Raw genomic sequence first — 12,563 nt, forward strand, 5'->3', positions numbered from 1 at the left:
GATGACCCAACACGCCTGTAAAGCTTCATTAATGCTCATGGGACGGATCTCATGGATTCTTCGAGACCATCCTCCTCACATGGAACTTGATCCTGTTGAGCCTCTTAATTGAGTTATTTTATTGCGGTTCACAGAATTTATGCTATTATATGTCTTTATTAATTCTATATTCCACCTATGTACTAGATATCATTAATTAACTTTACAAGTTTCTTCATTCACTTCTTCTTTTCTCTCCCCTATGTTCATGCTTAGTATATTTGCTAGAGATAACCATGTTCTTTTATCTTTTTACTTCCACAGTTACCCATTTGTTATGGTGTGTTCCCTCCTTGGTCCGGTCTGGTCCTCGTTGGATGTTTCGTCTGCTCCATGTGGTTCTACCTTCCCCCACTCTCTTCTTCCCCTAATGTAGGTATGTCTTTTGTTTTGTTCTATGTTTTCTGTTTCGTTTTACAATTTTTCTTCTCTATCGCTTTTGGTGTCTCCTACAATGTTACTCAATTTTTTTCTCTTTTTTACATAACACTTCTTACCATTTCAATATTCAGCTCTTCCTACTCTCTATATCCTCATCATCTTACTATTAATTCTGCAATGCATTTTTTTGCTTACTCAGTTTTACATTTATTGTCTATGTTCTTTACATTTTATATTTCTCTATCGAAACTCATATCCCTATTCCAATTTTCCCCTCTTTCTTCTTATTAACGTACAATGCTATTATAACGAATTAGATTCTTATCTCGAAGTTCTGAATATCTCTGTTTTTGATTGTTTATGTCTTTGAAAGTCGTTTCATGGAACGTTAGGGGTCTAAACTCTCCTATCAAAAGGCAGAGAGTCCTCACTCATTTAGCTAAACTAAATGCTGATTTGGTGTTTTTGCAAGAAACTCATCTAACAGACGCTGAATCATTAAAATTGAAAAGAGGTTGGGTGGGGTATGTTTTCTCATCTCCAGGAGATGGGAAACGAAACGGAGTAATGATACTTTGCTGTAAGACACTTCCAATTTCACTCCTTACGCAAGATTCTGATAGCGATGGTTGAATGTTAAATTGTCATTGAAGGGTGTCCCAGTTTCTCTTTTCAACATTTATGCCCCCACATGTGGTGAAGCCTCTTTTTGGTCCACTTTGGCCAAGCAAATTACACATTCTATGGAAGATAATTTTATATTAGCCGGTGACTGAAACCAGGTTTTTGATCCACTTGTTGACAGAAATTCGAGATTTCCCTTTGTACCCAACAAACCGCATAAATCCTTCGTTCACACTGTCAATCAACATAAACTCCTGGATGCTTGGCACTTATGCAATCCAACTACTAGAGAATACACTTTCTATTCCTCCACTCATCATACCCAATCCAGAATTGATTATATTTTTGTCTCCCACAATATCTCTCAAACGCTCACATATGCAGAGATTGGCCCCATTTTAATTTCTGACCACGCTCCTATTTTGTTGGGTGTTGATATTTTGCCTAAATCCTCAAGCCCCTAAAAGATGGCGTTTTAATAACTCTCTTCTTTTAAACCTGGAATTCACTGCATCTTTCACTAATTTTTTTAATGAATATTTTGATTTAAATGATACTGAACACATGCCGTTTTCAACTATTTGGGATGCTTACAAGGCTTCGGCAAGAGATTTTATTATTCGCTTTGCTGCCAAGCATCGCAGAACTGCCCGTATGCACACAAAATCTTCAAGACATTAAAAAGTTAGAGCACTCCTATTACACCTCATGCTCAAAAGGCTGCTTAACAGCCCTCATAAACGCCAAACTGCAATTTAACAAACAGTCGACTGATGATGCTTCACTTTATCTGTTAAAGTCCAGTGCAAAGTTTTATGGGGGTAAAAATAAGGCTGGCAAAATACTGGCTAACCATTTAAAGGTTAGACAGAACAAGCTGAACATAGAGTCGATATACGACACTAATTCGGATTTAAAATTTAAGGATGCTGACATTCTTAGCGAATTCTCCCTTTTTTATAAATCTTTATACACATCTGAAACACAACCTACCCAACATTCTTTATCGAATTTATTTTCTAATATACTAAAACCCCACCTCTCTTCTCTGGATTTATTTTCCTTGGAATCAGATATCACACAACAAGAACTATTATCTGCGCTTCAACTGCTTAAAAAAGATGAAGCACCGGGCCCGGATGGCTTTACCGTTGAATTTTACTTACATTTTTCCAAAATTCTTTTGCCCAAATTGCACTCTTTAATGAACTTTTTTAGTTCCTTAAATAAATCCTCTGGGTCTTTTCTCAGAGGCACACATTTGCCTTATCCCTAAGGAAGGCAAAGATTCTTGATTCTGCAAGAAGTACAGACCCATTGGTTAACATTGACTATAACATTTTTTCAAAAGCATTGGCTATTAGATTAGACTCCTACCTACCAAACTTACTCGGAAAGGAACAGTCTGGTTTCGTCAAGGGACGCTTTATCACAGATAATACCCGACTTCTTTTCAACATCCTGTCCAAATCATCACGTTTAAAGTATTCTCTAGCAGCAATTGCACTGGACGCGGAAAAAGCGTTCGATAGAGTTGAGCGGACTTATCTGTTTTATACTCTTAAATGGTTTGGATTTGGTCCTAAATTTATATCTCTGATTTCTCTTTTCTACTCCAATCCTCGTGCTGCGGTATGTGCTAATGGTCTGATTTCTCTATTTTTTAATTTGGGCAGAGGTGTACGTCAAGGTCGCCCATTATCTCCCTTTTTGTTTAATCAAGCTTTGGAACCCTTCCTTTCCAAACTTCGCAAAAACCCAAATTTACATGGTTTCCAACTGACTGATTACCACATTAAACTAGCAGCTTATGCGGACGACATTTTGCTTTTTGTTTCCAATCCAAGTGAATCAATCCCTGCTTTTTTGGCTGAAGTCCAAACATATTCCCTTATCTCTGGATATAAGCTAAACAATGATAAATGCAAAATCTTGCCCTTAACCAAGTATACTTTTAAACCGGACTTTAGTGCCTCTGACTTCACATGGAGCCCCAACCAGATTAAGTATCTAGGACTATTTATTACACCCAGTATTTCAGATACAGTAGCATCATGTATGAATAAATGCATTCAAAAGCTCTCAGATTTGACCACTAGATGGCATCTTCTTTACTTATCTTGGTGGGGTCGCCTGGATACCATTAAGATGATGTTGTCACCCATAGTTCTCTATACTATATCTAATATACCACTTCCAATTCCTGTTAAACTATTTAATAAGATCAATTCAATTCTTTCTTCCTTCTTATGGAACAACAAAAAACCCAGGATGTCTCTCCAGAGATTAATCTGCTCCAAAGATGAAGGGGGTGTTAACTTTCCAGATTTTCGGACTTATCAGAAGGCATTTCTTTTACGTCAGGCATCTTTTTGGCTACTTGAGTCTACGGCCGATTTCCCTTTGTGGACCTCAATTGAATGTCTTTTTATCCCCTTTTCCTTTCAGGAGTATCTTTCCTTCTCGCGTACGCCGCAGGCTCTTTCTACCCCCATATTCAAATTGACTTCTAAACTTCTCCAGTCACCATCCTCCCCTGAACAGACACTACATACTCCTTCCTTAACTCAACCATCTGGCATAATAAAAATGTGCTTATTCATAATAAACCCTTCTATTGGAAAACTTGGGAGACAGAAAGGACTAATATGGATTCATCAATTATTCTCCCAATCAACTTTTTTTATCTTTTTCCTCACTTAGTCAATTATTTAACTTACCCACTTCATTCACTACTAAATATAATTTATTAAAGGAAGCTGTAATGGCTACTTCCACCCAATTATCTAGCGTTCCTACTACTTTTAATAACCCTGACTACCTCTCACATGTACACACTATGTTAAAAACTACACCTAAAGCCTCCACCATTTATAGCTTCCTACGAGGTACTGTTCCCATCAGGCAGAAATCTAAAACAGAGATAGCGTGGGAACATGATTTCCAGACCTCCTGGCCAATTTCTCTATGGAAGAATTTATGGATTAAATTACGCAAATCATCCAGAGCTGCGAACACAACGCAAACATTGTTTTTAGTATATAAAAGACTTTTATTATCACCACACGTTCTAAGCAAAAGTGTTTCAACTGTGCCAGATGTTTGTTGGACATGCTCATCTTCGAATGCTGACTTGCTCCACATGCTGTTCTCCTGTGAATCTGTTTGCAGTTTCTGGAAACATGTATGGACTCAAATCAATCTAATTTTTGGCACCAAGGTTCCCTTTTCCTTTACCAATGTCTTTTTGGGAAGCCTCTCACCTGCTTGGGAAAACATAACGTTTAATGTTAAAATTCTTAATGTTAAAATTCTCAATTTATTGCTAGCTATTGCTTTTCAGCAAATTACTACAAATTGAAAAGACTCTACAAAAATTTCGTACAGAGCCTGGTGGTACGCTATTTGTCATAACCATAGGTTAGATACTGCTTTGGTCTGCCCTATTAACCTGGCAACGAAACATTTGGATTAATGGTGCCCTGTTACAATATTTCTCGATGCAAGTGCTAAAAAGTTCTTTCGGCCACAACCATCACATCAGGAAGTTCTTAAACCTCCCTGATCCCCCAATCGTTCCTTTCTTCTTTCACAATGTATTAATGCTTGGATCACATATGTATTATTTTTTATTTTATATATTTTTATTTCATATATTGTCATTTATAAGTCTGATTCGTTTACTTGCGAATATGTCTATTCTAGATATTTTGATATGAGGTTGTTACTATGTATTCTTTGACACCTTTATATTAATCAATAAAGTGTTATTGAACTAAAAAAAACCTCACAAATCTGATTAGAGTTAGGCATGTCAAGTTACTCGAACATCCAAGGGTCCTTGGCAAACCAACTTTCAATTGTATATTGATTATTTTGGGCCCTAGTTAGTGAGGAACAGCTGCAGTCTCACATTTGATAATAGAAAAACACAGACTGCAAGGATCAGGAATAAACACAGTGCTTGACTACAGCTAGCACTAGAGTGACATGCTCTCTTTTTCTAGTGTGTTTGAGATCTTTTCTGAATAGTGAATACCTGTATCAATGTACATTCATGTTGTTTAGACGTAAATTTAGTTAATTTAATATGTCTTACTTTCTACAAACGCTGTGCAATTCCTAGCTGTTGAAAATGCTTGAAATTTAGATTTCAAGCATTTTACTAAAGCTCCTTCAAAACATGCTTATTTACACAAAGTACATTTATGGCCATGAATGTCCGGTCTCTCTTGCATTTTCAGTTATAAGCCAAACTTATTGGCTAGCCAAAGATGGTGGCAATGACAATTTTTTCTTTTATTTCAGCAATGGCCTGGCGCTCGGAGCAGGGTACTGCAAGGCACGTTGAATCTTAGAAGCCTAGAAACTGAAAGATGATAATGGTTCATTCATCAAATGGAAACCATCAGAGGAATGGTACTTTGGTGTTTCTCCCGATTTGTTTTACCACAAAGAGACTCAAAGTATCCCACAATGAAAAAGAGAAGGATTGCTCTGTATAAACTATGCATAAAATAAAGAAATTATTGTGACAAAGTGTGATGATTGAGTGTACTTTTCAGAAGTCTCTACCTAGGAGTTAGAAGAGTACAACTGAAAGCCAATGAAAGCTACTCACCTGGACTGGTCCAAAATACGATGGCCAATGCTTAAAGCTAACGGCTGGAGTGGGTTCATGCTAGCAAGCGGATAGGTGGAATGGGACTCACCCAAAGACCACACTGTGCATTGAGCACAAGAGGTAGACTTCTATATTCAAAGTTCATTTGAAGAGCACAAACAATACATAACTAAGTCGCTCGCTGTGATTTTATGATAGGGAAAGAAGGATTTAAGAGGGAAAGTGAGGAGAAGGGCCAAAAAAGGCATGAGCTTACACAAGAATGATTAATGAAACACTGGACTCCTCTGGTTTGTAGCACAATTCAAGTTTATTCCATTTGATCTTGCAAATGAAAACTGAAAAATACAAATTCTGCTCCACAATCTGATTCGGAAATACAGGAGATAAATCAAACTGTGTCAAACAAATACATGATGATAAATGAAGTTCAAAATAGGCAATGCTCAAAGCTCTTCTCTTGTCCCTCTGTTACTGCTGGCAGAAATTACAATTGCTTATCCTTTTAGAAAACATAATTAAGAATTTATTTGTATTGTAAAATTGCATGCAAAACACAGCAACTGCGTAACCAAAAACAACGACACCGCACTCTGTCCATCCTTTAAAAAGTTGCTTTCTCTGCTGCAGATACTCAGAAAGGATGGGAGCACAATGGGGGCTGGTCGGGAGGGCTATGTATGGAGATTAGAGGAGTGTGAAGGTTTCTTTCCATGGCCTACTTTCCCTTTCCAAACTGATGAAATAAAAATTGGAAAGGCCCAATCAAAGGAAGGTAATAAGGATTAGAACAAGAAGCAAACACAATCAAAGGTGCCTTAAAGATCAAGCCGACATTCGAAATAGTGACAAAAACGTCCAAGCATTACTAACCTAAAACAAATTTGTACACATGGCAGCCCCAGAAGTCATGTTGTACTCATCAAGTTCCTTGACAGTTTGCTCATTGAAGTTTGACAGACAGCCTGCCCTTCTTTCTAGGGCGGAGCATTTCTTAGAAAAACAGTTCTACAGAAAGCCCTTTCAAATACCAAGAGAGCTGGCAGAAAAAGCTACAGAACTGATTGTCACAAGCTACCTGCATATGTTCTACTTTTTACTGACTTTCATACACCCAGAAGAAGGCTTAGACTCGGTGTAGGCCAATCAGGAAGAAGTGATCCCACTTTTCTTTTGTATATGCATTACCACCAAGGTCCGATGCCAAGTCTTTGTGTTTGCAGATGGTATTGTAATATTTATTAATAATCCATCCTGCAGAGTAAACAGAAGCTGTTTTTGTTCTTACATAAACCATGTGGTGTTTTGGCATAGCATGAGTGACGGGGAACGAATGCCTAAAACACAAACCCTCACCCCCAGCAATGACTATAAAAACACTTCGTAAAGAACAGAACCAGGAACCCACCCTAGCAACACCTTCTCCCTGCCCTAGTTAACGTCATTCATAGAACCAGGCCCCTCCCCAACCTTTACAAAATTATTCTAATGTGCCTTGATGTTAATAGGTGTGGATGAAGACATGATCACATTTGGAAATCCCTCTGCACATGCTTGACAAACAGCACAGGAATACCAATCCCTTCTCCTTGCTGAACACCAGTACATGTAGTGGAAGGTCAGGAGAGAGACAACTACTAGCAACGACATCAGAAAAGAGGAGACCTAGAAGGCATGCCAAGGGACATGGGAAAAGGATTCAAGCAGCAAGTAAATTTATGGATGATAAAAAGTATGAATGCACTATTGAAGCTATATTTTAAGTGCAGGCGAAAGTCACAGCTTCTTCCTGTTTATGAGACCACAAAAAGTTTAACTATTAAGAAGATGCCACGTAAGTGCTAACTTGAAAATTGTAGAGAAGGAAGGCTCCGTTCCCATGCCTAAAATAATGGATTCATTCCTTTGAAAAGGATGACCATGCATAAAATACTAAACCAAACTGGGGAAAAAATACCACCACACCGAAAAAAAACAAAGAGCCTGACTGAACATAATGAAGGCATGCGGTTTCACCACTGGCATAATGTCATGGCACCCAACGGAGAGGAGAGCTTCAGGCGAAAAGTCTCATTGTTATGTCATAAAGAGATGTACTCTATAAAATAATCAACCACCCATGTTCATTCTGACTAATGAAAGCCACTGGTGGTCTGGAATCATACATTCTTTGCACGCACACCAACAATGACCACATTATGGTGGGTGTGGTGCAGGCTCAATATTTTGCTTTTTGTTTGACGATTCACCTCAGTTCTTATTGGAAATGAAGGTATGGATTTTCTGGTCCTATTGTTTTGAATTTTTCAATAAGTGCTTGGAATCTAAAACAGCAAGCAATTGAATCTTGCGCAGGGTAGGAGACTGGAAACATTAGTGAGGCCGCCGAATTAGCCCAATTGAAGAGCTGGGCAATAGGACACCCATCCACTTCTCAAACAAAATAATTGTGCTAGTGGTAGAAAGTGAATACATTCTTTTATACAGACACCTGCTGGCCAGAATACCTAAATGAGCAGCAGAGGGGCTGTAAAGCCGACTTTATTTGAGCCACAGTACTTAAGGTTGCACACGTCGAATTGCAGGCACTGATTGGTGTATATTAATGGTTACATCGATAGCTGCTGAAAAATGCATCTTTAGATGATATGAAGATGGAAAGAACTATAGGGATTGTTCACTTAAATCCCCCCCCCCCAAAAAAAAATTAAACCTGAAACTAGGGATGGTTCCCATTATTCCAATGATGGTGCCTGGTATTAGGGGAGACTGAGAAGCGGGGAACAAAGGACCAGTTGAGTAGCTTGCCTGTGGAAGATGTCTACACAGCTCATTTGTTGCCCTGTCTGTCTGCACAGGATGTTCTTGGTATCCTCGTGAAGTTAAAAATAACTAGTCATGTTGGTGCTAAATGGCCTAGAAAGAAAAAAAAGTTTGTGAAAAGTTGCAGGTGAGGGGCGGAATGGTTAATGCACACGGCCATTAAATTCACACCTGCAAGAAGCAGGAGCCAGTTGTCCAGTGTTGTAAATTCTTCAGTAAATGTAAGGAAAAACTATCAGTATTTCTTTCTAAAATGCACCGCAGACAAATCTAAATTGCTCAATCGTAAGACATTCGTTTTGTCCAGGACAAACATGAACAGAAGAGTTAGTCTTCCCGAGTTTATCTGCATTACCATTGCTGGGCTTACAACCATCACACCGCCACCTCTTCTTGTGGCTTCCATGAGCAAGGGAAGGCACCCAGAAGTAAGCACCCGCAACTGATCTCTCCAGCCACTTGCTACTTTGTTTTGAAGGTAGACATAAAAGTGGATAGTTTTCCAGCTTCCACTGGGTTGATTTCTTCACATTGCGAACTAAGGCCTCTTAGCATTGGAGGTACATTCAGATGTATTTAATAGAAAAAGCTACAGAAAGGCTTTTTATCAATCAACTTGCAGAGCCCCAAACATTGTTAAACAACAAGAAATCAGTGGCGTCACAGACAAGCATGTACTGATAGGTCTAAGTGGCGACGTGGAAATTGAGATTTCTTTCAAGAATGAGGACTTTACATTGATGAAAAATCCAGTGAATGCACACACTACGATTTTCAGGTCAGGATGGCAGCCATCAGACTGTGCCACAATTGCTTCGCTGCCTTCCCATAAACAAAAAAAGCCAGGAGCTGTACTCGGTAATAGCTAGCTAATTAAAAGAGAACAATTTGGGTGTGCTTGGCGAGTCTGTACCTACTCTTCTAGAGACAGAAGGCTACACAAATACCAAGTCAAGGAGTTAAATCAGACGATTTGGGAGTTGCCAATATATTCAAACAGATCGACTTATTGCATGGTTTGGTTCGGGGTGTTTAAGACCTCACAAAATATACTACTTTGTGTCGCTGCTCAGCCATCTAGCAAGCTTCTGTAAAGACGCAGTTTGACTATGCATTATTGGACACTGGTTTACAATACTATAAATAGGACTACTTCAGAATGGATACCTTTCAATTTATTTCCACAAACCGCTTTAATTGATCCATAATTCACGCTCATGTTGGACACTACATGCATGAAAATGGAACCCAAGAGTCTCGAACTTTCTGGGGCTACAATAATTGCTCACAAGTCTTTCTAAAGAATGTGCTGGTGAGGGACAGTTAAGAAAGGGAATGAAATAGGCGGCAATGGGATCTGTACCATACTTGCCCAAAAAGGTAATGTGATGGAGGTTTACATCAGGGACTATAACAGGGCAATTATACTTTGGTCTGCGTTTTTACACTCAAGTTTGAGGGATAAGTGGGGAAATCTCATTTGCTTTAAGTTTGCCATCCCCTTCGTTCTCAATCAGAAGCCAAGTGATCGAAGATAGATGGTCTTTAGTGGTTAGTGTACCCCTCGAGAGACAGCTGTGGAGGGGGCATACAGTCCAGCACTACCCTAAAGAGAACATTGTTAGTAGACTTTAAAAAAAAAGAAAGTTCTGGCTGATGGCCAGGGGGACTGACAGAGGGAGTCTCCTATCAGTCGCAGTCCAGCAATCCATACTGAAAACCTGAATTGCAATTGTGGGCAGCAGGGTCACTATGAGGCAGGGCAGTAGCTGTGGTAGGCCTCTGCTTCGAGTGAACACGACTGCAGACTCAATAGAACTTCATTTAGAGAGACTCCAACAAAACCAATTATTCAAACCAGTCTGAAGACTTCCATGGGAGGAGCTCTGGGAGCAGTTGACTCCACTACCTTTGGAGGAACAATTTACAGAAAATTTGATTTACCCCTCCAAGCAGTTCCTTTCCCAGGCGAGCTGCCTCCATGATATGGAATCCCCTCCTCCCATTTGATCCCCAAAAGGTTTGAGTTGAAGATGCTGGCAGATACAGAGTTAGAGAGACAAAAGGCAGCGATATGAACCACTGCCAGAGAGGCATCTGAAATGTAGCGGTCCGCCTTCCTATCACTGGAGGAGGGCTTTGATTGCCTGGTTATCGGCTGCTTCATAGGCATTAAGTCCATCCGGGCCTTTCACCGTCTTATCCGCACCCTGAAAGAAACAAGAGGAAAATAGTTATTGAGAATGGATCCTAAAGCACACCCTCAAATCTCTAGCCAAAATAGTTGCTCATCATTTAAAGTAAGGTAAAAAAAAAACGCTGTTACGTTGTTGCTTTTACTTCAGTCTTAGTGTCCATTTTCGGATGTGTCAATAATTCTAGTGAAGTTCAGCACCTTGAGTACAACACGCTATTCACAGAATCTGCTAGTAAGGTCAATATATTGTCCAGCGAGCCTGACATTCTAACATCACCAAACACAATGGGGGTGGAATATATTTGAGCACTGTAAATATATGTGATGAAATACATCAACCTCTGTCTCACAACATTGCTTCTAACTCCACTGAAGACATACTGAAGGCTTGTGGATACAATAGGTTAACTAGCATTAAAAATGCAATAGGTCTCGCTATTGGTATAGCTCAACGGATACAGGACAGAAATTGCCACTTTGCAGGTGCTGAACAGAGTATTGCTGCGTAAAACGGCATGAAAGCCAAAAACGATGTTGATAGCCTACAAAATAAAAAGGCAGATCAGGATGACCAGGAGGAACCACAGACATATTGGGATGGCCAAGGCAAGCAAACAATGAGTGAAATCACCTGGGCGTGATCCAAGCTCGCAAAAGGTGGGAGAATTGGACCCAAGGCACCAATAAAAAAACTATTTCTAAATGGCACAACAACGAACAAATGGCAATTCATGGGCATGCTGAAAGCTGATAGAGGAGATAACCAGTCTTGCAGACAGCGCATGCGCGCTGCCTAGGCTCGACCTTAAAAATAGCAAAGCCTCCAGAGTAAAAGCAAAACCTCCAGTGTAAAAATAGCAAAACCTCCAGAGTAAAAGTATCAGAATTACATAAATCCCTGTTGATGCATCTTCCACACGGCTAGTCTTTTGACCACTGAAGCCACAATACAAGACCATTATTCTGGCTCCATCTAAAAAGCTGCACTGAACTAAAGTACTCCAAGGATCAATCACAAATTGTTGCATGCAACTAAGAGAACAAACGGTGTACAAAAGTACCTTCCCTCTCCACGCCTTTTGGAAAGATAGACATGCAGCTACGTAAACAATCACGCAGAGAACTGGTGGTGGACTTTCTGCACCCATGGGTCAACTGGCTGTTTCATTACCTGAAACTGGCCTTTAATGAATCAATCACACCTGTCTTTCCAGAATCTAAAAACTCGTTAGATTTATACAAAAACTGGTTTCTTCAATGCAGCTAAAAAGTGCATTGCAATCATGAAAGCTGATGAGCATGAAGGATAGTGAAACCAAATCAGATTGTAACTTCAGTAGTCTCAGGCGTTAGCATTTTAATAGCTAGCGTTTGGAAACAACTACTTCCCCCACTGAAGTAGAACTGAACTGAAGGCTGAGTGAGGTGAGAGTTAAAGGGTTGTACTACTGAGGAACTTTAGTTCCAGGACTCAGTTTGCAGGAGATGAAACTTTTCCAGCTACACCCCTCTCATTAGCTACAGCTGAGAGGAATTTCACATTTATGGAAATGCCAATTATGAAATTTAACAATAAACAAGATTAGCACTAGAGGGTCAGTGCGGGGCTTGATTTGTAGCCTTTGTTTTTTCCTGCTCCGATCTTCCTGATAGCTTTGCTTGTATTCTTCATTTGCTGCTCGCACTTCACGTGTATTTTAACTTGCTCTATTTTGCACACATTGCTTTATTTGCACACATTGTTTTTAAATTATACGTTAGCTCTGCCAAACTGGATTTAGTTTTTATATTGTCTGTACCTTTACTGTTTGGACGCCAGTCCCCAGTCTGCCACTGCTCCTTGTGCCGTTTGTAGCAGAGGGACGCGGCTCCTCC

General features: G+C 39.7%; 1 protein-coding gene across 1 annotated transcript in view; it reads right to left on the bottom strand.

The window, feature by feature from the left end:
• Nucleotides 1-5,959: 5,959 nt before the first annotated feature.
• The window catches only part of MTPN (myotrophin), a 399,325-nt gene continuing 392,721 nt past the window's right edge, over nt 5,960-12,563 (bottom strand). The window contains exon 4 of the mRNA XM_085651997.1: nt 5,960-10,701. Coding sequence (XP_085508123.1) covers nt 10,615-10,701 — 87 coding nt within the window. The 3' untranslated portion in view covers nt 5,960-10,614. The remainder of the gene's footprint in view (nt 10,702-12,563) is intronic.

This window comes from Triturus cristatus, chromosome 4_1 (assembly GCF_964204655.1).
Source record: "Triturus cristatus chromosome 4_1, aTriCri1.1, whole genome shotgun sequence".
NCBI lineage: Eukaryota > Metazoa > Chordata > Amphibia > Caudata > Salamandridae > Triturus > Triturus cristatus.